The sequence below is a fragment of the Carassius gibelio genome, chromosome B5, assembly GCF_023724105.1.
Source record: "Carassius gibelio isolate Cgi1373 ecotype wild population from Czech Republic chromosome B5, carGib1.2-hapl.c, whole genome shotgun sequence".
NCBI lineage: Eukaryota > Metazoa > Chordata > Actinopteri > Cypriniformes > Cyprinidae > Carassius > Carassius gibelio.
In genome coordinates, this window is record NC_068400.1 from 35,030,269 (window position 1) to 35,055,892 (window position 25,624).

A 25,624-nucleotide genomic window follows, 5' to 3' on the forward strand; every position below is an offset into this window, starting at 1 on the left:
GAAATACCACCTCGATCTCTCATTCTTTGATTGCACTCACTAGTTTCTGTGCCAGCTCTAACCTTAAAAATCACGAAAGAAGCTACAGAACTAGCTTGAGATTAGCAGGAAAAGGCAGCATCTGATAATACTATGGTAGAGTGCAGGTCAAAGTCAGAGTTCAAGATGAGTGATCAACACAGGCTTTGATATGAAACTAGACCGGGGAGACTGTGAGGAACCCCCTCAGTGTGACGGACAGAAAATAGGTCCACTGCAAAGACCTCTTTAACGGCTGCTGGGTTTTCTAGTTATGGAAGGATAACAAGACCAAATCCGGGCTTTAGCGAGACACTGCAGCTCTGTATTTAAAAGCACCGCAGTGTACACAGAGAGTCCACAGAATCATAAAACAGCAGCACGTCACTGGGACGCAGTGATCTGCTTTTTTCACTGTAATGATTTATACGGCTAAACACTGTGAAAAAAAAAATAATAATAATTTGTAATAACAATTATAATTAAGAAACTTTTTTTCTTATGTTCCAGTAGAATAATTTAATATCATTATAAAATAGCACACAATAAATAAACAAAATAATTTTTAATTCAAACAAATGTGTATAGGTAATAATGAATAATTCTAATAGTAATAAAAAGTTTGGAGGTTTCTATTTTTAGATACTTAAAATGTAATTTGTAACTTTGACATGATCCTTCAGAAATCATTCACATATGCTGATTTAGTGCTCAAGAAACATTAGCCTACTTATCCATATTGAAAACAGTTAACAAATATGTAAACTGAGAATTATTTAATAAACAGAAAGTTCAAAACAAAAGCATTTATTTGAAATATACATTTTACAGACTACGAACTTCATAAATGGTAGTGTTAATGTTATTTTTTATCAAATAATAGCTTTTTTAAACTAGAAAATATGACAGAAATACTGTAATTGTGGAATTGTGCTGCCCAGAACTTTACATGCACGCAAACACACCCATAAGAGACACAATTTTGTGCAGAGCTTTGCATTAATGTGCTATAAATGATCTCCAGGAGGATTGCGCCTGACAGACAAAATTGCTTTGGCTTTCACAAGCGACGGAGGCGCTAACGCTACTTCCATGTGGGCGAGCGAAACAACAAACACATGCTCACACACACATGCACACACTGCTGTGCTGTAGCCATCAGAAAGGATGATAAAAGAGCTAATAGCTCATGGCCTGGTGGACCGCAGCTGCTCCCACACAAGGGAGAAAACTGAGAAAGAAAACGAGAGGACGGAGTAAAGAAACATCACCTAATGGAGTCCACTTCACACAGCAGTCTATCTAGTACACTGCCTACACTACACACCCTGATGTGAATAGAAATAAAACTAATGTGTAACATACTAAACCATAAGCTGAACACAAAATAACACCACCATTATGGACTCAGTGAATAACTTGCTAGACCAAACAGGATGCGAGAAAGATTCTTATTGTTCAGCGCACAAGAGTTTGTTTAACAGACAGCACAGACTAGCAAAAATGTTTAGTCTAGCTATAGCAGAGAGTACTGCACTGAAAGCATTCTTAAGCAGTATTTTTTAGGTAAAAACAATTATATAAATATAAGAATACTAGATTTTTGTTTATTCTTAAATGACCAGTGGAGTAGAAAAATAAACTTAATTCAAGATATATTCACTGAAAACATCATACAATGTCATGTAGTTGTACCGGAAAGCAATACATAAATACATAAGAAAATTATTTGAAGTTTTTTTTTCTCTCTTTTTTTTTTCTTTCTGTCTCAAGGTTTCTCCAATGTTGGGATTGACTGCTGGGACCCTCATTTTCATCTTTGTCCCTGAGCCAAAGCGAGGAAGTGCTGACCATATCGCTGGACGTATAAAGACACGCACTTCCTGGCTCTGCGACATGAAAGCTCTTGCCAAAAAGTATGCCTCTTCTTTAATCTTTTTTTTTTCTATCCATCACTCAAGAATGTAATGAACCAAATATTCAGGATTGGGGCGTACAAGATGTAATCACTTAGCAATCAGCCATCGACTCAGAATACTGGATCTCTCAAAGTCTATAGTTTTTATGGTTCTACCTTCCCTGGAATTTGTTGACAATGTATTGGAGTAGCTGGGAACAGTATCCTGCGGTGTGACAAAATATTATACAACTAAAACAGTTTAAATGTTAAAAATTATTTTGTTGATTGTTAAAAGAAATGATTCACACCACTGGAACCTTGGATTTTAGATCACCACTGGATCTTTGTTGTGGCCAAATTGACAGATTATTGAATCCATAAAGAGCAAGAGTTACAGAAAAACATGCTAAAATGCAGAAGCAGGAAATTGCAAATGCAGAAAAACTCAGGCATTATGCATATTCATTCATTTTCTTTCTGCTCCCTAGCCGCAGTTATGTATTTTCATCTCTGGCATCGGCGGCAGTGTCATTTGCCACGGGGGCGTTTGGGATCTGGATCCCGCAGTACCTGGTCAGAGCTCAGGTGGTGCAGAAGACAGCGTTGATCTGCACAAATCAGCCATGCAGCAGCAAAGACAGGTCCTAACATACACATACCGCTGAAAAAGTAATGTCCAAATGCAAACATTACACTTTTGACAATGTATTTCTCTCTCATCTCCAGTTTGATATTCGGAGCCATCACCTGTGTGACGGGGCTGTTGGGAGTGGTGATCGGTGCCGTGACCACACGTCTCTGCCGTCAGAAAACCGAGCGTGCCGACCCGCTGGTGTGTGCAGTCAGCATGCTGGGCTCTGCTATTTTCATCTGCCTCATCTTTGTTGTGGCCAAGAAGAGCATTGTGGGAGCGTATGTAAGTAGCTCTATTTTGACTATTCATTTTCAACTTGCTTCAAAACATACTTGTGTGTGTTTGTTTGTGTATGTGTGTGTGTGTTCAGCAAGGATGTGTTAAATGGATAAAAAGTGACAAAGACGTATATTGTTAGAAAATATTTATGTTTTGAATGAATGCTGTTCTTTAAAAAAATATTAAGCAACACAACTGTTTTAACATTGATAATAAATCAGCATATATGAATGATTTGTGAATTAACACTGAAGACTGGGGTAATGGCTGCTGAAAATATAGTGCTGCATCACAGAAATAAATTAGATTTTAAAGTATATAACAATGGTAAATCAATATTATTGTTTTTCACAGTAGTTCTGTTTTTTAAATAAATATACAGAAATAAATTAGATTTTAAAGTATATAACAATGGTAAATCAATATTATTGTTTTTCACAGTAGTTCTGTTTTTTAAATAAATATTGATAAAATAAATAAAGAAATAAAACTAATGTGTAACATACTAAACCATAAGCTGATAAAATAAAATAAATACTCTTTACTAAGGAGTAAAACAGTAAAACAATAAAAATCTTACTGATCCCAAACTTTTGAATGACAGTGTATACACACACACACAAACACAGAGGACATATAGTAAATATTTCTTCTAACGGTCTTCCTTGGATTACACATCTGTTATTGCTACAATATTAGAACACTTCATGTAAACATCTCTCATTATATTGGTTACCATAGAATTGTGGCGTAAACACTGAGATTCTCCCCTGAAAGGTTGCTTAACACTGTGGCATAAATATCTCTTGTACAACTCGTAATACTTGTATTATAATCTCAGTCAGAGTCAAATAAGGTCACTTCTATTCAGAGTTCAATATGTGACCCTGGACCACAAAACTTTAGTGTAAATTTTTCGATATTGAGATGTATACATAATCTAAAATCTGAATAAATAAGCTTTCCATTGATGCATGGTTTGTTAGGATATGACAATATTTGGTGGAGATACAACTATTTGAATATCTGGAACCGAGTGTGCAAAAAGATCAAAATACTGAGAAAATCGCCTTTGACGTTTTTCAAATGAATTCTTAGCAATGCATATTACTAATCAAAAAATAAGTTTTGTTATATTTACAGTAGTAAATTTACAAAATATATTAATGGAACATGATTGTTACTTAATATACTAATGATTTTGGCATTAAAGAAAAATCTATACTTTTGAACCATACAATGTATTTTTTTGGCTATTGCATATAAGGCTTTAAAATATATATAATCTGTTGAATTTAGTAGGTTTAACAGTTGCTTGGCTGGGTTTTAAGATCCAAACCCAATACTAAAAGAATAAGAGCGACAGGCACTGCATACTTGTTTAATTGGCATGTAAAGCAGGAAAAGGGAGCAGTTTTCACAGTTACTGCTAAGAAACAATGGACTGTGGCATTTCTGAGTCACTAATAGAAAAAGTTATGCTGCATAAGAAAACAAAAAATTCCACCAGGTCACACTCGTTCTTTTAACAAAAAACAATCAGGTCAGAACTTAATGCAACACGCTTCCCGGAGGGCCAAACCAGATTGGGAATCTCGTAAGTGCTTATGATGAGAAGCCTGATGAGAAAATGTTTTAGAGACTGTTTGTCTTTCCTATGGACAGAAGAACCCAGTGCACTTTCTGGTGTTATGTTTGAGAACTCCAAAGCTTGCTCAACGTTTGCAACCTTATCTTAAATATGAAAGACTGGTAATGAACTGAACATACCCTCAGACTCACCTCAAACTCACCTGGTGTTTGGCCTTTGTTAAAAATTGTGATGACTTTGAAAATATTTGTAATAAGGCAGACAGTCTTACCTGTGGCTCACATGAACTCACACAATGTTTGGTTGAATATTGATCAATAAAGGGTGCAAGAAAAGAAAACGATTTATAGTATAAAAAAAATAATTAAAAAATTATATTTAGAAAATGAATATTTAGTAAGAGCTTCTAAATTGACCAAGTGATGGGAAATACATTTATAATGTTACAAAAGATTTGAAATGAAGTCTGTTGTTTTAACTTTTCATTAAAGAATCCTGAGAAATGGTCAAAAATATTAACCAGTACAACTTTTTTTCATCATTTATAATAATAAGAAATGTTTCTTCAGCACTAAATCAGAATGTACAAATTATTCCTGAAGGTTCATGTGACACTAAGGACTGAAATAATGGCAAAAATCAATGAAAGAAGTATATTACTTCGAATTGTAATAATATTTCACAATATTACTATTTTTACAGTATTTTATGATCAAATAAATGCAGCCTTGATGAGCATAAGAGACTTCTTCCAAAACATTAAAAAGTGTATAAAGACTCAAAACTTTTGAACAGTGGTGTACAGTATATTGTCATTTATCACTTTATAGTAAATTGGAAAATGTGGAAAAGGAAAAAGTAAAAGCCTAAAATTTGTAAATTAGTAAAACAGTAAATTATCAAATTTAAGGTATTTATAGAAATGAATGACATCATTTGGACCACAGGCCCTCATGCCATCTTGTCAAACAGGTAACTTTACGGTGTCAGTTCTGCGTAAAAAATATACTCAGCTCACAACTAAAGACATGTGCACCCTTTCAATCACTTGTCCAGAGGCTTCTGTAATTACATCCAAATGGAGCGTACTAAAAACAAGGATCCAAAACTTTAAGGAGGGAAAATATTTGGAGTGAGAAAATTTGATAGTGACAGATGTGCAGTCCAAGAATGTGACAGCACGCTGGAGCCCTGTCAGGGCTTGTTCCAGCAGGGACAGCTGCCGTCTCATCAGCACACTTCAGCCCTTAACCAGAGTCCTGCAGGGCTTTACAGTTTTAGCCTGTCTGTCTGTCCGTCACGCTGTCTGAGCCTCAAGCCACTTTGGGACAGGGTTTCATACATGTCCAAACACACACGCTTTCATTTCCTCACCTTCAGATATTCTTTCACACCATGTTTAGACCCGTGAACTAATACTTTCACCTCTGTTTTACACCCTGAGGTCATCCCTCCATCAGCCCTGCTCAACATATCACTCTGAGCCCAACAAAGTCAGAACGGCCACTTGAATGATCAAATTCCCCGGCAACCTACAGTTCATCACACAATCCCATCTGGTCTGACCCCAGCAGCTGGCGTCAGCTGCATTCCGGCCTCAGAGATGTGAAGAGACCATCTACATTCTGTCAAGTCACTAAGATTAGTGGAGATATTTAATCCTTATGTCTCAATCTGCCATAAGCACCTAGAAAATCCAGACCAGACACTCAGGGATATCAGTTAATTTGTGTGGGAATGCCTAAGTCAGTTAGTCTGTTCTCGTGGGATCGCGCGAGTCTGCAAAAAAACCCAAAACAAAACTTGTTAAATGTAACACGTTTTCAGCCGCCAGACATTTTAGGTTCCACTCTAGTATAATGCTAACCACTAGTCTCTTTTTTACGGTTTGGAGCAAGACACGGTTCTGTTGCACTCAAATCAAAAATGGCATATAACGCAGCCACAGTATAATGACACGTTTTCATATTCCACAACATTTATTAGGGGTTTGTGATTTAGTAGATGAGCCGGGTTAATTTAGCTTTTGACCAACTGCGAACCCTGCTATCTGTATGTATTTATGTACACTTCTCATCTTAAAGGATAAAGTGAAACATAATTGGCCTTTCTTCTCCCCTAACTCTCCTTCTCCCTCTCTTTTTCTCCTCAGATCTGCATTTTCATCGGAGAGACGCTGCTCTTTTTGAACTGGGCCATTACGGCGGACATTTTAATGGTTCGTATTGAAAGCCTGTATTTATCTGCTGCATCGAGTGGAAACTTTAAAGCCTTAAACTGTAACAAAACTGGTCATCTTCTCAGGCTAGGTTCTTATTTTGAACGGTGGGATGCATGACTACGAGGTTTGGCATAGCCTGGGTGGGGCCCAAGAACAAAATTGCTGCCTTTGATTGCACTTAATGGAAACGCCACTCATGGAAAATAAAAGGAAATAACATTTTCAGTTCGAATGTTTTGGTCTGGAGGAAGCCAGTGAACTCAGAGCAGTAAACAGAGAGTGCATGTAAGGCAAAGTGAAAGATTTAGCTAGAAAAGCTGTCATGAAGTTGAGTCAGCCAAGGTCTTAAACTCCAGTCGGCTTCGGTCAGTGTAAAGCGCTCTGACAGCGCCTGCTTAAGTGAGCAATCGTGGTACTTTTGTTTTCTTGTTATGGTTTAATGCCAAATTCTCACTGCTGTTTTCATCACCTCTTTTCTCTCTCCAGTATGTTGTCATACCGACCAGAAGAGCCACTGCTGTTGCCTTCCAGGGTTTCACCTCACATTTACTAGGGGATGCTGGGAGCCCGTACCTCATTGGCTTGGTAAGGATGACTCACACATAGTGCAGGGTTACTGCTCCGTATTCAGACATTATAGGGTGGTTTTGTCAGTCTTATTAAGGTCTAAACCACCTAAATGAAGGGTATTTTACATACAAGCCAACGGATTTTCAAACAACATTTCAATACCCATAAAAGTCTGAGCACACTAAATAGACAACCATAAAGAAAAATCAGGTTATTGACATGTAGTTTAGAGAGAAAACAATTCTAGAAAGAGGAAGTCAGCTATTTAGAGCTCTCAAAGCTGCACAAGAAAGATGTATGGCTCCTTTTCTAGTTCACAATAGCAGATTTACACAAAAGCCCTCTGAAGGTTTTCCCGCTCCTTGTGTCTTTCCAGTAATACCTTTCCACAGGAGACATGATTGTGTTTGTTTATATGCCAGTCACCAACTCATTCAAGGCTACATTCATCCACAAGTGTTCCCTTCGGTCTCTTAGACACTTTTTGTGAAACAATAAGCTACGCTGCCTTGTGCCGTATGACATTGTGTATGATTTTGTATGCTGACCCTGGCTCCGTTCCCTTTTCTGATTTCCACTCTTGTTCATGTTAAGAAAACAAAGCCAAGCCGATCACAGTGCAGCATAAATTCATCATTCTTCTTAACTCCAGAAAAAGCACACTGTGTTTCCTAGACTTCCGACTCCTGTAGACATTCCTAGCATTCCCAACAGGAGTCACTGGAGTCGATCCAAGTAAAACAGTAACTCCTGTCCGTGCTTTTGACAGGTTCAGAGCCCTCCGTCATGCAGGACTCAAGTTCAGACACATTGTTCCCTTATTCCTTAATCACCTTCAACCTCTTGCAACAGAAGTGCATTTGCAGTGTTTGTTCTTTATCTGTCTCACACAAGCACTTCCATACACTGCCATAAGAACAGAGCAGAAGTGAAATCTACCTATACATATGTTTCTGGAATGTTCTAGACAGGTGGTATTTGAGCACAGTTAATGATTTAATGACTTGATGTTGAATCTGACCTGCTGAGGTGTAGTTTTAGATGTTTGCGTCATGAGTTATTCTCTCAGATACTACATCGAACGAAGGGAGTAAGTAGTAAACACTTTCCCAGCTCATAGACAGGTTTAAATCTAGATGTACATTTATGCATTATAAAGGCAGATATTTTAAAACTTGTTAAAGTTTCTGAAAAGTGGGATGCTCACCGAGGCTGAATTTATTTGATCAAAATAAAGTAAAACATTCATATTAAGTGAATTAAGTTAAATAGTTGTGCTTTTCTTTTTTCCTTTATGGATTTTCTTTGATGATCCTTGATGAATAGAAAGTTCAAAAGAACATAATTTATGTGAAATATATAAAATTATGAATGTGAATTTTGATTAGTTTAATATGCCTAATGCTTAAAAGTATTATTTCCTTTAAAGCCCAGATGTTTAAGTTTATGCAAGTTCACATTGCATAAAAGCTTCTGCTCTGGGAATCAATCCCATGATTTTTTATTGCTAGCACTTTACTAAACTGTTTGACTACTCTTTTCTCAAAGATCAGAGGTCAAGTTCACTCAAGTCACAGTGTAAACAGCTTCCATCCGCTCAAAACACCCTACCTGCTGACAGATATCAGGGCAGTGTGGTTATAATTCTGCCACGTTTTGTGATGTTTCATTTGTGGTCAGTTCACATGCCTCGGTTGCATTTCTGGGAATACAATGATCTTTTATTTAAATTCTAAAACAGCAGTTCGGTTACGTCTTCACAGGAAGTGTGTGGACATTCTGGCCTGTCAAATCCAGGAACGTGGGACCAAGTCATGCATCAACAGTTACTTGATAATTTCACTCCGGAGGTCTGGCAGGCTAGTGTGATGGTGACTGTGACGTACTTCTGTCGCAAAAAACCTGCCAGCTCTGAATAACAAAAAGAAGAGATTTTAGAGAAAACCACAGGAACTTTGACACAGGGCAGTGACAATATAGTTTTTCCAGACATTAAGCTGTTATGAGAGCAGTGCCATCCAATAGCTTACTGAAGACAACTGGAAAGAAATGTAAGAACATGTGGCAAGCAGATGACATCTTATTCTAAAAACTGAACAATGTGTGCACTAGACCTGTGAATGAATAACATTTCCAAAATACCTGGTAATGCTCCATTTTACTCTAACTGATGTAAAAACATTCAGAGTACCTGTGTGAATCTATACCCTCAGGCATAGTGGGTGGTGTAATTATCTATAAAAATAGGCTATCAACTGAAATCTACCATCTTTTTTTGCAAAAAACCTCATTAGACACGCACAAGAAATGTTCAACCTCAGCCTTATTTTTATCAGGAGAAATAGTTCATGTTTGGCATCATGAAGGCCGACATATACACACACATACAGCAGTGTGGTCTGCGCACACACACAAACACACAACGTTTGCTTAGCTGTGTAATAGGGGTATTCTGTAGACATTATATATTATAAACAAGGACTTCCCCACAAATAAGTTTTTTTTTTTGATTTATCTCACTTTTGGGTAACTATTTGTCCACAAAATAGGGTTAAATATGTAAAAAACACACACAGACCTCACTGTCAGCACCTGCTCACACACCTTTTAGAGTCAGCATTTCTACCTGACCCATGAGACATGCTAGTGCTGATAAAGGATTAGCCAACCTAAAGTCAGTAAGATGGACTCTGAGGAGATTATTAGCGCTTCTAAATGTATTTTTAATGCTGCTGTTAGTGCCTTTGTCAAAATACAACTTGTGCTTTATTTTCTAATAATATGCTACTTTAGAATAGCCAGGACAAAGTCACTGGCATGGCCTTTAAGTGTACTCTTACAAATTTACCTTTTTTTTTTTGCAGATACTGTATAGGCCTTTAAAAATTATCTTCCAGGAAAATGGAACAAAAATGTTGCTGACTCACACTACACTTTATTTTTGGACAATCAGATGCTCTTTAGAACGACAATACGCCCTGCTGATATCACAGAGGAAATAACCCACCTCATGTGGTCATTAACATTAAGAACCAGTTGCTAACTACTGACTGAGTGAATCCTAAGGGAGCACAAAGCATAAAATTAAATCAGTTTGCAAAATTGAAACTGAACTAAATGCTTCCTTGATTAAATCAATAGTTTAATTAATGTTTATTGTCTTTTTACAGATATATTGACTTGCTGTTCAAAAGATACCAAAAGCTCAAGACAAGTTAGCACAATTAACCATTCACCCAGTAACTGAATAAAACAGCACAGCTCTTGACGACAATATTAGGAAGTAACAGTAATTATTTCATTAATGTCGCTGATGACTCGCAGCAGACCTTTCCTTTGTTTGCTAATGAGTGCTCTTTTGTTTGTGTTTCTGTGTGTTCCTGTAGATATCAGACTCGCTGCAGGAGAGCTACGCTACATCAGCGTTATGGCAGTTCCTGAGTTTGGGCTATGCCCTGATGCTCTGCCCCTTTGTCATCGTTTTGGGGGGGATGTTCTTCCTGGCCACCGCCCTCTTCTTCCTCGACGATCGTGACAAAGCAGAGAACCAGTGAGTGTCTAGACCTGTACTCATAACTTTGATAGCACTAATTCACTCCAATGTTTTAAGTCATGATTCTGAAAACTATCTAAAGGCATTGAAGTGCTTCCGTTTCAAGGGTTCCTTACTTTACATTCCTAAACGGGGTTATCATTTCCCATGTCCCATATCCTCCACTGACAAAGACAATCTGGAGAATAGCGGTTGCCATGGTGATTGTGGTAGCCTTGGCCATCTTTGTGTGCCTGGTGAATAGCCTCAGGTGGACAGTTAATCCACATGATTGATAGACGGATAGAGATCTAGATTTATTCTCAAACAAAGACACTCTGCAGAAGTGATCTGCCTATTGGGAAATGGTACTTTACGTGGGTTACAGATGAGCTTTAGTGGATCAGGAGATTTACATATTCAAATCATTAATCTTTATAGGAGAGATTTCAAAATAAATGTCATTTCAGTAGACTAAGCATTAGGCAGAGACAAGCTAACTAAGCAATGACGACATGAAACAAAATAAACTTCAAATAAACCCCAATGTTGTCTCTTGCTATTCAAGCTACCCAGACATGTAATTTCATTTTAACATGGCATTCATAAGCAATTGTAAGATAACTTGTCCTATGTTTTTATATTTAAACATAGACATTTTAAAAATACTTCATCTAAAACATATGGAGGTTTGGTTATAGAAAAGTCCCATTGCCTTAAAAGGTAAAAACAAACATGGTACCCAATCTTTGCGAGTCACTTTCTGTTACGCGGTCATCTTTTCTCAAGTGGATATCCTGTGTGTGTTGCCACTCAAAAATGACTTCCTTCCTGTCTGCTTGGGGACATTTTTAGGCAGGGTGGTATGTTGAATTATTGTGGAAGATCTTCCCACGATAGGTCTTAGAGACAGCCCAGGAGGTTGACTTTTCTTTTGTCTCGCCATCTATTACAGTAGGCAGTTTAATCATTATAGTCATTTTTCACATGGAGCTACTCAGCAGGATTATTAAATTGTTCTTTTTCCTGCTATATATCATAAGTAGTGGAATACAAATAGTGCACTACAGATACAAGTCTTAAATCAATCGTAACATGAATAAATCTTGCGAAAAAATACGTTGTCTAGATTTAAAGTTTTGTGTCAAACAGAATAACATATAACTGACTATTTTCAAGTAGGTTTCCCTGAAAACTTCCCTCTTCTACTATTGGTCAGATAAAGAGATAGGCCTCACACAATTGGTGGAGCCAGTGTTGCTATGCCAGGCTGCTCAGATACTCACAAGAACAGAGCAACCACGGTGCATTTTTCAGGGAAATAAACGTGTAGTTTTCTCTGTATATTAATAAAGGATAAGAGAACATAAAATGAACTCCACTTCAAATGTAATTACTATATGTATATTTACTATAAATATATATAACTTTTTTTATTTAGAATAAATGAAAAATACTTCACTTTTACATTTAGAATAAGTTAAAAGGAATCTTAAATTTAGATTTATTATGATAACAAATCCACCTTTCTGTAAAAAATAAATACAATTATATGACAAAGAACTTCATGCTATGTAATGACCTGCTATTTCATGCATGCCAAAAGCAGAAGCTACATAAAGCAGTTGTATCTGCGAATGCAGCATACACTATAAGCTTATATCCAGCTGTTATGAGCCTGTGCAATTAAACATTTCCAACAAATAATCTTACACAACACCCTTCTCACAATTTTTCATGAGCATTGCATCATCACGAGTCATCATGCAGTCTAAAAATAGGGTTTTATCCGTGCTGTTTCAGTAGTTCTTTATTCGCAAATATCTTGTTACATGAATATAGCATTCTTTTTTGTCTTCCTCTATTTATGGATACAACGTGGAAAATGAAAGGCGTTCACTGGAGCGGAGGAGTATATATTGAGCTTGAAGAGTACTTTATTCCTAGGCTTTAAGCTGTTTTGGGCCATGAGGCTGTTTATAGTGTAGGGGAAAACACTGGGCACCCAGGCAGTCACGCAAAAATACACACTCACACATCACACACACACACACACACACACACACACACACACACACACACATTTGTCTCATATCCTTTGCTGCCTGGCATCAGTTGGTATGGTGTCCTATCCTGTGAACTGTGTGTTAAAGCACTAGCAGCCTGTGAAGTGTCGTCACCATTGAGATTTCCAATGGAGTGAGTGAAATTACAAGAAGGCAAGAAAACATCTCATCATAGGGAAAAAAATTAAGGAGTGAAAATCCTCATCTGTGAATATGAGGAGAACTGAAGTACTTTTACTATGAAATAAGTGTTTCTAACATTAAGAATCCGGATCCTCACCAACTTGTGTTGCTAACCTGACCACCTGAGCTTTGCATCTAAATGGTTGGATTTCAGTAATGCTGCTGTAAATTTGCTTTGTAAATTAAAGTTATCAAACTTTTGGACCCCTATATATAATATGATGTGTAGTGTACAATTATAAAAAGTATTGCATAAAAAATATAGCTACACTATTTCCCCCCTCATTATTCAGTTGTTGTTTTTTTTCTTCTCCAGGGTAAACCAGCTTTCCCGGTCGCTGTCCACGGTTAAGGTAAGACCTCAAATTCCTGAAAGTCTCCAAACAAAGCCCCCCCACTTTTTCCCCTTACACTGTTATAAACTGTTATCCTTTTGACCTTTTAAAAAAGAGAATACAATGGTTCAGGCTTATTTATGAGAAGGTATTCTGGACTGTAAGGGGAGAAATAATAACATACCACCTTTATAAAACTCCGGAGCTGCACACTTAACCTTTATTTACCCTATGTTTTACACATTGGAGTCCTTTTCTTTATAACAGATGCTTTGAGTCATTTTTTTGAGCGAGCAGGTTATTTCATCAGCTGATAATCTCAAATCTGGCTGGTCTTCAAGCCTCTGTCCCTGCCCCCTTCCCCTCTTTCTCTTATCAGCCTCTCACACTCACAGTTATGAGTCTGTTTGTATAATTACCATGACTTTGTATGCCCCAAAAGAACGGCAAAGCATCAAAAGACAGAGAAAGAAAACATCAGGAAATAGGCTTTCCTGGTTGCCCGTCTTTAGGTGGAGGACAATGTGTGTGGGAGCAGTACACCAAAAATAACTAGTCCCCTAACTATTTGGACTGAGAGGGAGGATTGTAACTGTTAAATGTGGTCATGTATTTTTGTTCTGCAGACAGGATGTCCCAAGTTAGCTGTCCTAAATCCTCTAAAGCACCCGCCACTTTCTAATTAGCAAAACTACCACTCTTTATTAGGTTAACAGCCTAAACTGACTGCAGTTTAACTACAAATCAATTAAATATATCTGGTTGGATGCAGCGTATTCCGTTGCCTTGAGGGCTAGCCTGTCAGAGGCATATACATTAGCATAAATGAGCGTGTGATGGCAAGACATATTGCCTCAGTCACTTATATAAATGGGAAAAGTTCTCTGATCAATAGGGGTCAAAGCACAAAGTGAAGAGGAAACCGCAGAGTTACATAACAGATGGACACCCAATATTAGAAAAGAAAATTAGGAGGAGGCCAGTGATGTGACAGTGGGAGTGGGAGAACGAGAAAAATCACTATTGTGACATTAGCCTTGATTAGGGCCAAAGATTTCAGACCGGAAGGGCTTGCAACCAAAACAATGAGAAGATAGCAGAGAGAATAAATGAGAGATGAAAAGGGAAAGCAATGGAGAAACAGAGCACTGCCCTTGCAGATGGAGGACGTGCTAGCAGTGAGCATAGTGAGTGCTTAAATCTGATGGACAAAGAATGGCATCATGACAAAATGGAGAGTCTCCTCCATAAAAAAAGCTTGTCTTTCCTTTTAGAGAACTTCTTCTAATTAAATGATACCACAATCAGATATGTCCTTCAGCTATTCTCCCTTTGGGCAGTTTAACATGATTTAATTTCCTAAATGCTTATTCTGCTCAATATGAGCTGCACAGTTTTGTATGTTACCCTTAAAAAAATTTTTTGGGGGTGGGTATGAAGATTGGTTATTTATTTGAGACTCTATTGCTCATAAAGGCTACAAATATTTGATCTTAATTCTAGTAAAACTGAAATATAGTGAAATATTAGTGCAATTTAAATGAAAATTTTTCTATTTTATTATATTCTAAAATGTAATTAATTCATGCGATTATCAGTCATCAAGTGTCATACGTCCCTTCAGAAATATTATGCTGATTTGGTGTTTAAGACATTTCTAATTATTTTCAGTGTTGAAAACATATGTACATGGGTTTGCCATGTTCCTGAAGTACAAATGAAGTTTTACACTTTAAATGTATAAACCCCATTTGTAAATAGTAAATGACAACATTTAGTTCACGCAAGGAGATGACCACATACTTTAAAATACTTTTTTTCACTAAGCTGTTTTCCTGCAAATTAAAATAAACACAGTTAAAAACATGAACTTAAAAAACCCTGGTTTAAAAGATAAAATCCAGCATTAGTCTATAATTACTTAACTTTCACAGTGTATGAGTGTGTGTTAACACACAATGAAGAAAACAATGGTTTGTTTAATAGTAGAAGAGCTTCTAGGCCAGATTATTTGTGCCATAATGATAGACAAATCCCAAACAAGACCTGGGATGCTCCGTAAACGTCACTGATGTGATTATCTAAGCATAATACCATATTATTTAACATTTTTAGTTACGTTGCATGAGCCAAATATCATCATACAGTACTTCTGTACTCTGCATTTCCTATCTGTTCTGCATTAAAATGAAACTGTCAAGTAATCGTCAAGTTTGACAGACTTGTGATGTCAGTGGGGCAGCTGCGGGAAGCTTACAGAAGCTCTGGTTGCAGTGTGTGTGTAAAAATGGGGGTTGGTTTACCTCACCAGCAGCACCAGACAGATGGCTCAGTGGGTACTGAGTTATAATAATTCAAATGAAACATCCTGTTGGGAAGCCAGAGACGAGAATGTTATTGCTCCAAGTTTTATTCAACAACACAAACAGCCAGATACTGACCTATCTTTGTCTTTTTCTTTTTGATTCCCTCAGGTTACCAAATGAGATGGGCCTGCTGCAATAGGATGAAAATATGGCCAAGTGGAGGGGGAAAAAAACAGAAGGAATAAAACTAGCAGCTAACTCACTATACGCACACTCAACACACTCTCGGATCACCGCTATCATATCATCTCTTCTTTTTCGTTTCGTCCAGTGAAGGCCGTTCTGAATTCGAGTCGCACCATGCTTGACCTGAGAAACCTTCAGCTGGCAAGAGGTCAGCCAATCAGCAGCTGGTGTGCAGCTATTAATGATGTATATAAAGAGCCATGTGGGTTTGGAAGAGGGTGCGCTAGAGCACTCAGTGCCATACTACTGAACACAGCACAGACACACGCTCCAGTCCTGTCACGCTGCCTGTCGATCTGCACCAAGTGCCAAAGCATCACATTCCTAACGGGGACCAGTACCAGTGCTGCTCACAGCCAATAAGGGGCTCGCCAATATGACAAAATCCTGTAAATACAGAACTGAAGGAATCACATCACATCAGATACCCAACAAAAACAAACCACACGGTGAGCCCTGCCTTAAGAAATCTGGCAGAGGCACAGGTCTGGTCCCTGGTCACTTTTCTTTCATAAAGATCCTTTTCTTTGCTTATTATTAAATGTATTTTTCCATTCTTTTTCTTAGCACTTACCATTTTAACGCAGTGCCAGTGACACCCGAGACCATTGAAATCGATCATCATCTTTTCTCTTCTTGCTCTGATTGTGTGTTTTTACAAATGAAACTGGAGGGACTTCATAAACTATAGCTGAAAGGGACACTGGATTGTAAATATGATCTTTTTATAATGAAGAAACAACATGTAAATGCTTTCATACTGAACCTTTCTGCCAGGATGAATCACGTAGTATGTCCAACAGGAGAGCAGAAATACTAAAAAAACGTTAACAAGTGAACAAAGCCAAGGTTATCGTCACTTGTTTAGTGTTTTCCAGTGAGGAATTCCTTCCGCAGTACCGGGTTACCCACCCAGACGGGCAAACCTTCATTTTAACTGTGGATAAGAGTCACAGGCTCAGTCTATAAAAATGAAAGTCTTTGTATGTTGGCTTACCTTGCTCATTTAGTTTCTATATATCCCTTTACTGGAAAAGAAGAGTCGGAAAGGATGATCGTGTATCTCAGCCAAGTTACTTACCTACACTGCAATCTGTCCATTTTTAAAAAGGGAATTTTAAATCATAGGTTAAGCTAAGTCTGTATTTTGTTTTTATAATTTGTTGTGGATTCTGTGAATTTTGTGGAGGTTTTTTATTAGCAGAAAACAGTTGTTTGAATATGTTGCATACACTAAGAAAAGCACTTTGCTTTTCACAGAATAGTCATGGATGTGAAGAGACAAAGTTGGAGGGTAAAACCGCAGAACCTATCCTTTTTCCTTCTTATTGGCCTGTGTGGTTTCGCTTCAGATTATAGTTTGTAATATATGCAATTTAAAAGAAGATTTCACCATTAACAAACGTGAAAGCTTTGACAGTGGCAATAATTTGTATATCTTCATGTTTAGCCAGAATTGCTCAGAGCACACACACTCACCACTGTCACTTTTTTGCAAGCTGGCGTTACCAAATCCGTCTGCGTCTGAAGCTGTTCAAATGTAAATCTGTTTCTCAAAGAGAAGGCTTTTTCTCCATCTTGAAAACAGCACCTTGCCTATAGATTGATGTGGAAAAAAGCCGATCCGTGTTTTGAAGGTCTGACTTAACGTATCATGTGAAATTACCGTCCCTATTTGCCAGTCATATCCTTTTAGCTTTCATCATGCCAGGTGAAAAGCCTTTGAATGTGATTCTGTCCGATCCAATGTGTTTACACACGCCAATTTATCCTAATGAAGCTTTTGTATTATTATTATTATTATTATTATTATTCTTTTACAGACGTCTTTTTCTTTCTTTTTACAAATATGAGTTTTATATATAAACACTATAAAGATAAACTATATTATGCAGCAATTTTAATATATTGTGAACTGCTTTGATGCAATGTATTTATTACGTTTTTCATTTGTTTATTTGCTACCCTTGCTGATAAGATGGAATAAGGGAAAAATAATGTCATCGATATTATGTACAGTTTCATTTTTGGTTTATTTTTTTATTTTTTAAATGCCTCCTTGTCACCATTTGAAGAATCTCTCAGTTGTTCATCTCAGAGAACTGTGTTTTCACAGGAGCCAATTATTTTACTGATTCACACACAGCATGATTTACAATGTATTGTGTATCAACATGTTTCTTAGACCAATGAACTGATACTTTAACTGATTTATTTTGCACAAGCAACTGGGTGTGTGAATAATGTGCTGATCGGGGGGGGGTTCTCTTACTGTCTAATTCAATAGTTCTACACTGGCATTTTGTAAGTGCTAGCTTTGAGGGATTATTACCCATTCACTGCCTGGCTACTAGCTTTTCAGAGTTATTTTACGTGCTATCAATGATTATATGACTATTGTTTATTTGTTTGTTGAAAGGCGACACTCACGGTGATCTCGATCGTATGAACGACTGGCTTAATATTTGTAAGGCCATGTTCATTTTATTGACAAGACGCTACTGCTTATGAGCAGTTTTTATGAGATCATTTTATTTGCTAAATCGTGAGAGTTGAGTATTTCAGATTGCACATTTTCTTGTCATACAAGAATTCTGTAAAGATGAACCTATTTCTGAGGTCAAGCAGAAATTAAAAGGTGATTTTATTTTTTAGAGCAAGTGTGATTATAAAGAAAAGTATCTAGGACGTTTACTGTGATGCTCCCACAGGGATATAAACCTATATGTAACTGATCAAAATAAACTTATTTAATCAAAAAAAGAGCAGTACAGTGTTTTTTTTTTACATTATTAAAAAAAGTGCATGTGTCATTTTTGATTGGTTAACCAGGTATCATGACTGTACAGAATTTAATAATCTTTTTTGGTGAATTGTTAATTCATGTTGGTTAAATTAGAATACAACTTAAAAAATGCTAAAATGTCCTTTATTTGTGTTTTTGGTAAGATATGTTAAATTTATTCAGCAAGGATGTACTGCATTTATCAAAAGGGACAGTAAAGACATTTATATTGTTACAAAAGAAAATTAAATAGTCATAACAGGAATAAACGACATTTTAAAATACATTTTTGAAATGTGTTTAAATAGAAAAATGGAAATAAAATTTCACAGCACTACTGTTTTTACTGTATTTTTAATCAAATAAATGCAGCTGTGGACATCAATAAAAATATCACAAAATCTGTCCATTCTCGGAATACCCTTCCATGCTTCTGATTCACAGAGTGATTAGAATCAGGAATAACCAATCCGAGAGCTACACTCCTACAGCACATGAATGGGCTCTAATGTCAAAGCCCCATTAGCACATACCTGGGGGGACAGAAAGGAGACTTTCACTGCTCTGGAGCAGGAAGCCCTCTCTCTTCCTCTCATTCAGAGGTAGGAGAAGGGGAGGGGCGGACAGAGCAAAAGGTTTCATTTTCATCGGCTAGTGTAAAAGTCAGCCCAGTTTTGGGGGACTGGATGAAGACTAGCATTGTTTAGAGAGGCACACTGCACCTCTGTTGCTCAGCAACTGTTTCTGACTGTGACGCCAGAGAAGAAGAATGTAGATGGAGAAGGTCACCAGTGTGTTGACAAGACATGAAACACCTAGCCAGTGACTGTTGCTGAAAATATGAGAAAATGTGCCTAGCAACAGCTGTCACATTCATTCACATAACAGATGAAAATGCAATATTTGCTTAAGGTGTGACCCCAACCGCATATGAAAGCAAATCGAGAAAGTTCACAAATATCTGCAACCGTAGCCACAGCTGAGGACAGAATTACCTCAGAACTTCTGAAAAGCTCCTGTAGGCACTAAGTCGAACACAAAGAACAGAAGACACATAATGGCCAAATATCTATATTTTCCGAAAGTTAAACACAGAGCTGATGGCCTCAAATGCCCAAAACTGCTTACTGTGTCTGCGTTCAATCAGAAGTATTGATCACAGGAGTTTTTCTAATCACAAGTGACCCCATCTAACCTTTGACAGGAAGGGCCTTATCTAGTTTAAAGGAAACATCTCAACGTTTGATTAATTTACAAGCTAACCATTCGATTTCGGTATTACACACTAAAGATGCTCTGTCTTATTGACAGCCGTTTCAATATTTACATTCGTAAAATGCTAATTCAAAATCAACAGAATCCTGAAATGAATGGAATATATGTTGGACGTCTATGGGTAAAATTAAGTCAGAACAAACTTCCATTCGATATTTGTATTTAGACTGAAATAAAACAACAAACTGATGAAGACCTTTCTCCACTGGACACTGAACTCTGATAACCTGACAGAAATGCACTGGCCAAGAAAAACCAAGCCTAATTCTGGCATGACACGATGAAAAAACACTGTCAAAGTCAACAGAACCGTGGAGATCTGACAGGAAACTCTAGGGTGTAGACAGGATATAATGGTTCCTTATACTCAGCAGGAAAATCAATGTGGCAATTTCTTTTCCAAGGGACTGTTCAAACATTCTGTGGGCCAAAGAAACAAAAAATAAAAACAAGAGTAATTCTGGGTCAATTTCAAGCTTAAGAAAATAGTTGTTGAGGCATGTGTCGATTTTTGTTTGGTTATATTGACAAGTCACTCTTTTTTTTTAGCTATTTTGCCAGTTAAAGCATCAAATCCATATGTTGAAGCTTTAGAACATACAGTTTAGTTCAATCCCCTTGTTCTCTATTAAAACAGTGCTGAGAAAAGCGTTTGGAAAGGATAATTCATTCAAAAATGACACTTCTGTCACCACTTACTCTCATGTCAGTTGAAACATGTATGACTCTCTTTTGTTAATGACAAAAGATAGAAGAGATATTTGTCATTGTCTTTAGTACAATGAAAGAATACACGTGAAAATATATGTTTAAAGAGCTGTTTTTCTACTTAGTAAACTAGTAAAAGACAAGTCAATGTACAACACCACCCCATTGATTTTTATTAAAAAGAAATGGCATTCAAAATATATTATTTTGTGTTCAAGAAGAAAGTCATACAGATATACCGTAGAGGGATATGTGGGGGAATAAAATAATTTTACTTTTTGGACGAACAAGCCCTTTAATAACTTGGTTAGAGCAGAAACTACTCTGGAGGTCTTGAAAAGTTACACGGAAAAGAAATAATTTTCCATTTCAAGCAGCAGCACATAATACACAGTCAATGTTTATGCTGACACAGATCATCCATTTGACACCTGAATGCATCTAGTACAACATTTAATACCTTATAAATACAAAATCATGCAGTGGACGCCTAAAAACTAGTATGTAAATTAGTTTGAGGGTACAGTATGTAAGGAGAAACTCTGCAACATTAGAAAGAAAAACTTGCCCTGCACTAGAGTACCCCAGCAGCTGAAGAACATAAAAGACATAATCTGTAGAGAGCCGCATGATATTCGCTCTCTGATTGTGAATTAAGTCATTCCACGCACGTTTTAGTGCAGTCAGAGTATTTGCTATTCCTCCTCAAACGCCAGAGACTAATACAAAAGGTCAAAGCTAAGAATAGCACCCTACAGTACAACACAAAATTCAGCATAATTGTGCATATAGGGACTAAAATAACACATGCTTAGCTTAAAAGCACACTTCATTAAATATAGAGAAAAAAGGGAAGATGCCACACTCTCCATCTTTACTCATTAATAAAAAGGGAAAGGAAGACAGAGAACAGCAGATGAGAACAGACAGATCTCCTATCTAAAAAATAAAGCCCTGGGGACAAATTCAAACCCGTTTACAGAATCATGCTTTCAAAATAATGGAGGCATCCAAGCGTATTTCTTCAATAAAAGAAGAACTGCTTTTACGGATGTGGTTTCTAAAGTCAGGCAGAACAGCAATATGAGCAGCTGAGGCCTATTTACCAATTAAATAAATATGTGGACACAAAAAATCATGTTATATTCTTACCTGAATATCATCTTGAAGTTTCCGCTAACAAATAACATTTTTGCATTCCACTGCGTCCTTTTCCATGTTTTTCTATGTAAACTTGTGATAGACACTGAGCTTGGTTTTCTTGCGGATGACAACTGGTCAAAAAACATGGGCTGGACATTGCTAGTTCATTAAATATTTGATATTCTTACCTGAATATTATCTTAGAGCTCACCTAATATATGCAAACATGGAAATGTGCAGCACCCAGCACTATTTATGCTCATATTTAATATATCCTGCCCCACATTATTGCATTCTTGTATATTTATTATTATCATAACTGTGTAGTGGAAGACTGGATGAGCACTCTGAAATGCAGCGATGACATGGTTGACTGGTATGATACAGATGCCATGACTGACCAATCAGATAAGCATTCCAGAATGTAATAAAAGTTAATAATAAAATATATTACAACAGTCAAAAGCAGATAGAAACAGAAGAATACAGGTAAACAGCAGAACATATCTAATAAAAGATAACAATAAAATATATTACTGCAGTCAAAGGCAGATAGAAACAGAAGAATACAGGTAAACGACAGAACACTCTCTTTATGAACTCATTATCTTTTGTACTATGGCAATTAAGATTTACATGTTCATACTAACATGCTAAATTAATTGCCAGCTAAAAAATTTTTTAATTTTCATGCCACCTTGAAATACATTAATTCAGTCATGTACTTATGAGCATGACATGGACTGCAGTGTAATGCAATGTGTTGGTTATAACAAAATGTTTTTTTGAGGAGTGTGTTTTATGGACAAAGATGTGAAACCTAATTAAATTGCTAATGGCTATAGGATTGATTGTACAAGTGTGTCTCGATTCAGGCTTTTAAATTTATGAAAGCCTCATGGTGTGTTTTAGGGCCATTTGTGAATTCTGGCTTCCATGCACACTGGCTTTACATCTTCAAACATTGACTGATCTCACTAATCAGCTGCAGTGCACCACTCTAACAAGACTCAAGTTCACGTTCTCCGCACTCATTTTCGTGGTTTTTCCCCATTTCATCACGATGCACATGCATCTTAATGAACACAGCATGCTACATGTGACTCATTCACAGCACTTCATGAGCTCCTGCAGTGGAATTGAGCAACTAGAGCATGTACATATATCCTACTTAACATATGACAGAGCTGGCAATGTGCCAGGAAGACAAATATTGCAAAACATGTACATTATGCTATTCTGTTGTTATTGGTTATAGGAATAGAAACTTAAATCGTGCCAGTAGCTCATAGATTTTCTCATATTTTCACGTTTAAAAAAGGCTGGCCTAAAATTAGCACATTTATACATCAAAAAATGGCTACACACAAACTTATAAACATATTTTATATTTTAGTTTGTGATGATAGTAAACCAAAGAGTGAATAAAGGCCCCTGTATTGAATCCATGCATTTTTGTAAGATAAATATCCATGTTTTAAATGTAATAAACAAAATTTTCTCACTTCTGCTGACTGTGGTGTGGAAGTTTTGCAGGCAGATGACGTAAGACGTATGCATCGCGCGCGTGTCTCTGAGAAATGCCGAAGCAAAGGAAACAAAGTTTCCTTACTTTAGCAAAGGAAAACCAGTCTCCTCTTGTCTTATATCGAAATCCTCTGACATTTTTCTTTACAAATCCTTGTTTTTTGCTTCTAATTCATGACCGGCATTTTGTTTTGTCTCCTCGTCGTCACTAATCTCGCAACGTCTACGTCTTACGTCATCCGCAAAAACGGCTTCCGCGCATGACAGTCAGCGGAAGTGAGAATTTATCTTACAAAAAATGCATGGATTCGCTACAGGATGCCTTTAATTACCTCCCGGAGCGAGCACATTTTATTACAAATGCACACACTTTATTTCACGTCTTTTGAACTTTTGACAAACATCACCCGCTTTACCGCCATTAAAAGGCTTGGATGGGCCAGTTCGGAAAAAGGCAGATTTGAATTTGGGCATATCTTTTCAAAAACTACTACAGCATGGGATTTACCATTTACGCCACTCAAGCTCTTATTAATCCATCGTATTTTGTAGTGTTGCCTAGCCCAATCACACGTTGGTGGATGGAGTTCATGTAAATTGTACTAGATATTCCAGTGGCTCCCAACCACGTTCCTGGAAGCCCCCCAACACTGCAGGTTTTCCCATGTCTCCTTAATCTATATTTTATCAAATCATCAGCTCATTAGAGACTCCAAGACCTGAACTGGGTGTCAGACAAACGAGAGATGCAAAATGTGTAATGTTGGGGAGCCTCTAGGAACGAGGTTGGGAACCACTGAGAAATTCTATGGCATAACATCATATTCATGTAAAGCAGGAATCGCGCATGCTCATTAATCCATTATTTATGTATAGTTACACATTGCCCCACTCTCCTGTTGCTTTACTGGTTTGCGAAGACGTTTCGATCTCTAAAACACAGAGAGCAAAAAAAAAATTCTCTGTCACCCTGCTTTCCCCACTGACATATTTTTTCATAACTAATTTTCTGTCTACTCTGTTTAATGCTACAATAACATTCAGAAGAGAAATCTCTCAGTCCCTGGCCATATCAAAAATTTCCTTGATGACAAATTGCTTTCCTCCCTGATGTGGAGAGAAGAACACTGCCTTTGTGCGCGGAGGCCTGCCGGGCTCTGACGGATAATATGGATGCATGCTGAAACTGATTATAACTACAGATCACCTCAAAATACCTTCCTTTCTCTCTACCTTTCTTTGCTCGCCACACAAGCATGAATGCAGATCTGAGTCACTGAGTGTACGCATAAGATTCAGAATCTTAGCTATTTCCATTTATTTATTTTTTTTACAATGTAAATTTGCACACAAGAGAATTACAATGTCGATTACAAGAAAAAACTGGGTAAAAAATGTGAAAAATACAGAAAATTCCTTCATATTAACAGTTTAGTGCTCTATTTTTACTGACTTTTTTTTTTTAGAGTTTATATAATTAAATATATATCCAGAAAAAATAAGAATGATCTATCATAGGTTAGATTCTTTTGCAAGAGAGTGCATTTGTTCAGATATTTTAGTTAAATGTCTTAATGTAGAAAATTATTTTTCAAATCATTGCACATTGCAATAAATGCAATATTTGTTAGGGCACTAACCCTGTTTAAGCCCCAGTTTTTAATCAACATTGCATTTAAAATATTGAATGTTAAGCATTTTCATTTTATCAGCATTCAACTGTTTTAAGATGTAAAAAGACAACTTGTTGAGCCAAATAAGATTTCAAATTATGCACATCAATCATTGTTTCTCTCTATTATTCACACAATCATGTAAAATTGTTTATATAAAGCATTAGCCACTGAGTTTCAAAGTCGGTTGAGCAACATGAATGAGTACAGTGACTTCACATACCACGACCAGCGGTCCATCAACTCCACTGGTCCTTAACCCCATTACACTTACACTAGTGCAACAATCAGATAAACACTCATTCACAAAGAAAACAACGTGTTACATAACTGAGAGTGATAACCAAGATCATTTACACACATCTACAAACAACTCGGCTACTCTATTCTTTCAATTTGAGCCTGCTTTCTAAAGCCCCATTATGAAAATTGAGTCTCATCAGCCTGGGAGCAATGCAACTGTAATGACAATAGAGAGAGAAGCAAATGAGGGGGGAAACTGTTTACACTGGCTTGTCACATCCCTGCAGCAAAATCTCCCTCTAATACTGCAGCACCAAGATGTGACACATACATCAATGGGAACAAATGGGGGCTATTCTGGTGAGGTGTGTGTGTGTGTGTGTGTGTGT

The 25,624-nt window shown here is 37.0% G+C and overlaps 1 protein-coding gene across 1 annotated transcript in view; it reads left to right on the forward strand.

The window, feature by feature from the left end:
• spns2 (SPNS lysolipid transporter 2, sphingosine-1-phosphate) overlaps positions 1 to 18,644 on the forward strand; it is a 63,234-nt gene extending 44,590 nt beyond the window's left edge. The window contains exons 6-13 of the mRNA XM_052556829.1: positions 1,792 to 1,934; positions 2,407 to 2,559; positions 2,645 to 2,834; positions 6,575 to 6,640; positions 7,130 to 7,228; positions 10,600 to 10,763; positions 13,311 to 13,347; positions 15,804 to 18,644. Coding sequence (XP_052412789.1) covers positions 1,792 to 1,934; positions 2,407 to 2,559; positions 2,645 to 2,834; positions 6,575 to 6,640; positions 7,130 to 7,228; positions 10,600 to 10,763; positions 13,311 to 13,347; positions 15,804 to 15,815 — 864 coding nt within the window. The 3' untranslated portion in view covers positions 15,816 to 18,644. The remainder of the gene's footprint in view (positions 1 to 1,791; positions 1,935 to 2,406; positions 2,560 to 2,644; positions 2,835 to 6,574; positions 6,641 to 7,129; positions 7,229 to 10,599; positions 10,764 to 13,310; positions 13,348 to 15,803) is intronic.
• Positions 18,645 to 25,624: the final 6,980 nt, after the last annotated feature.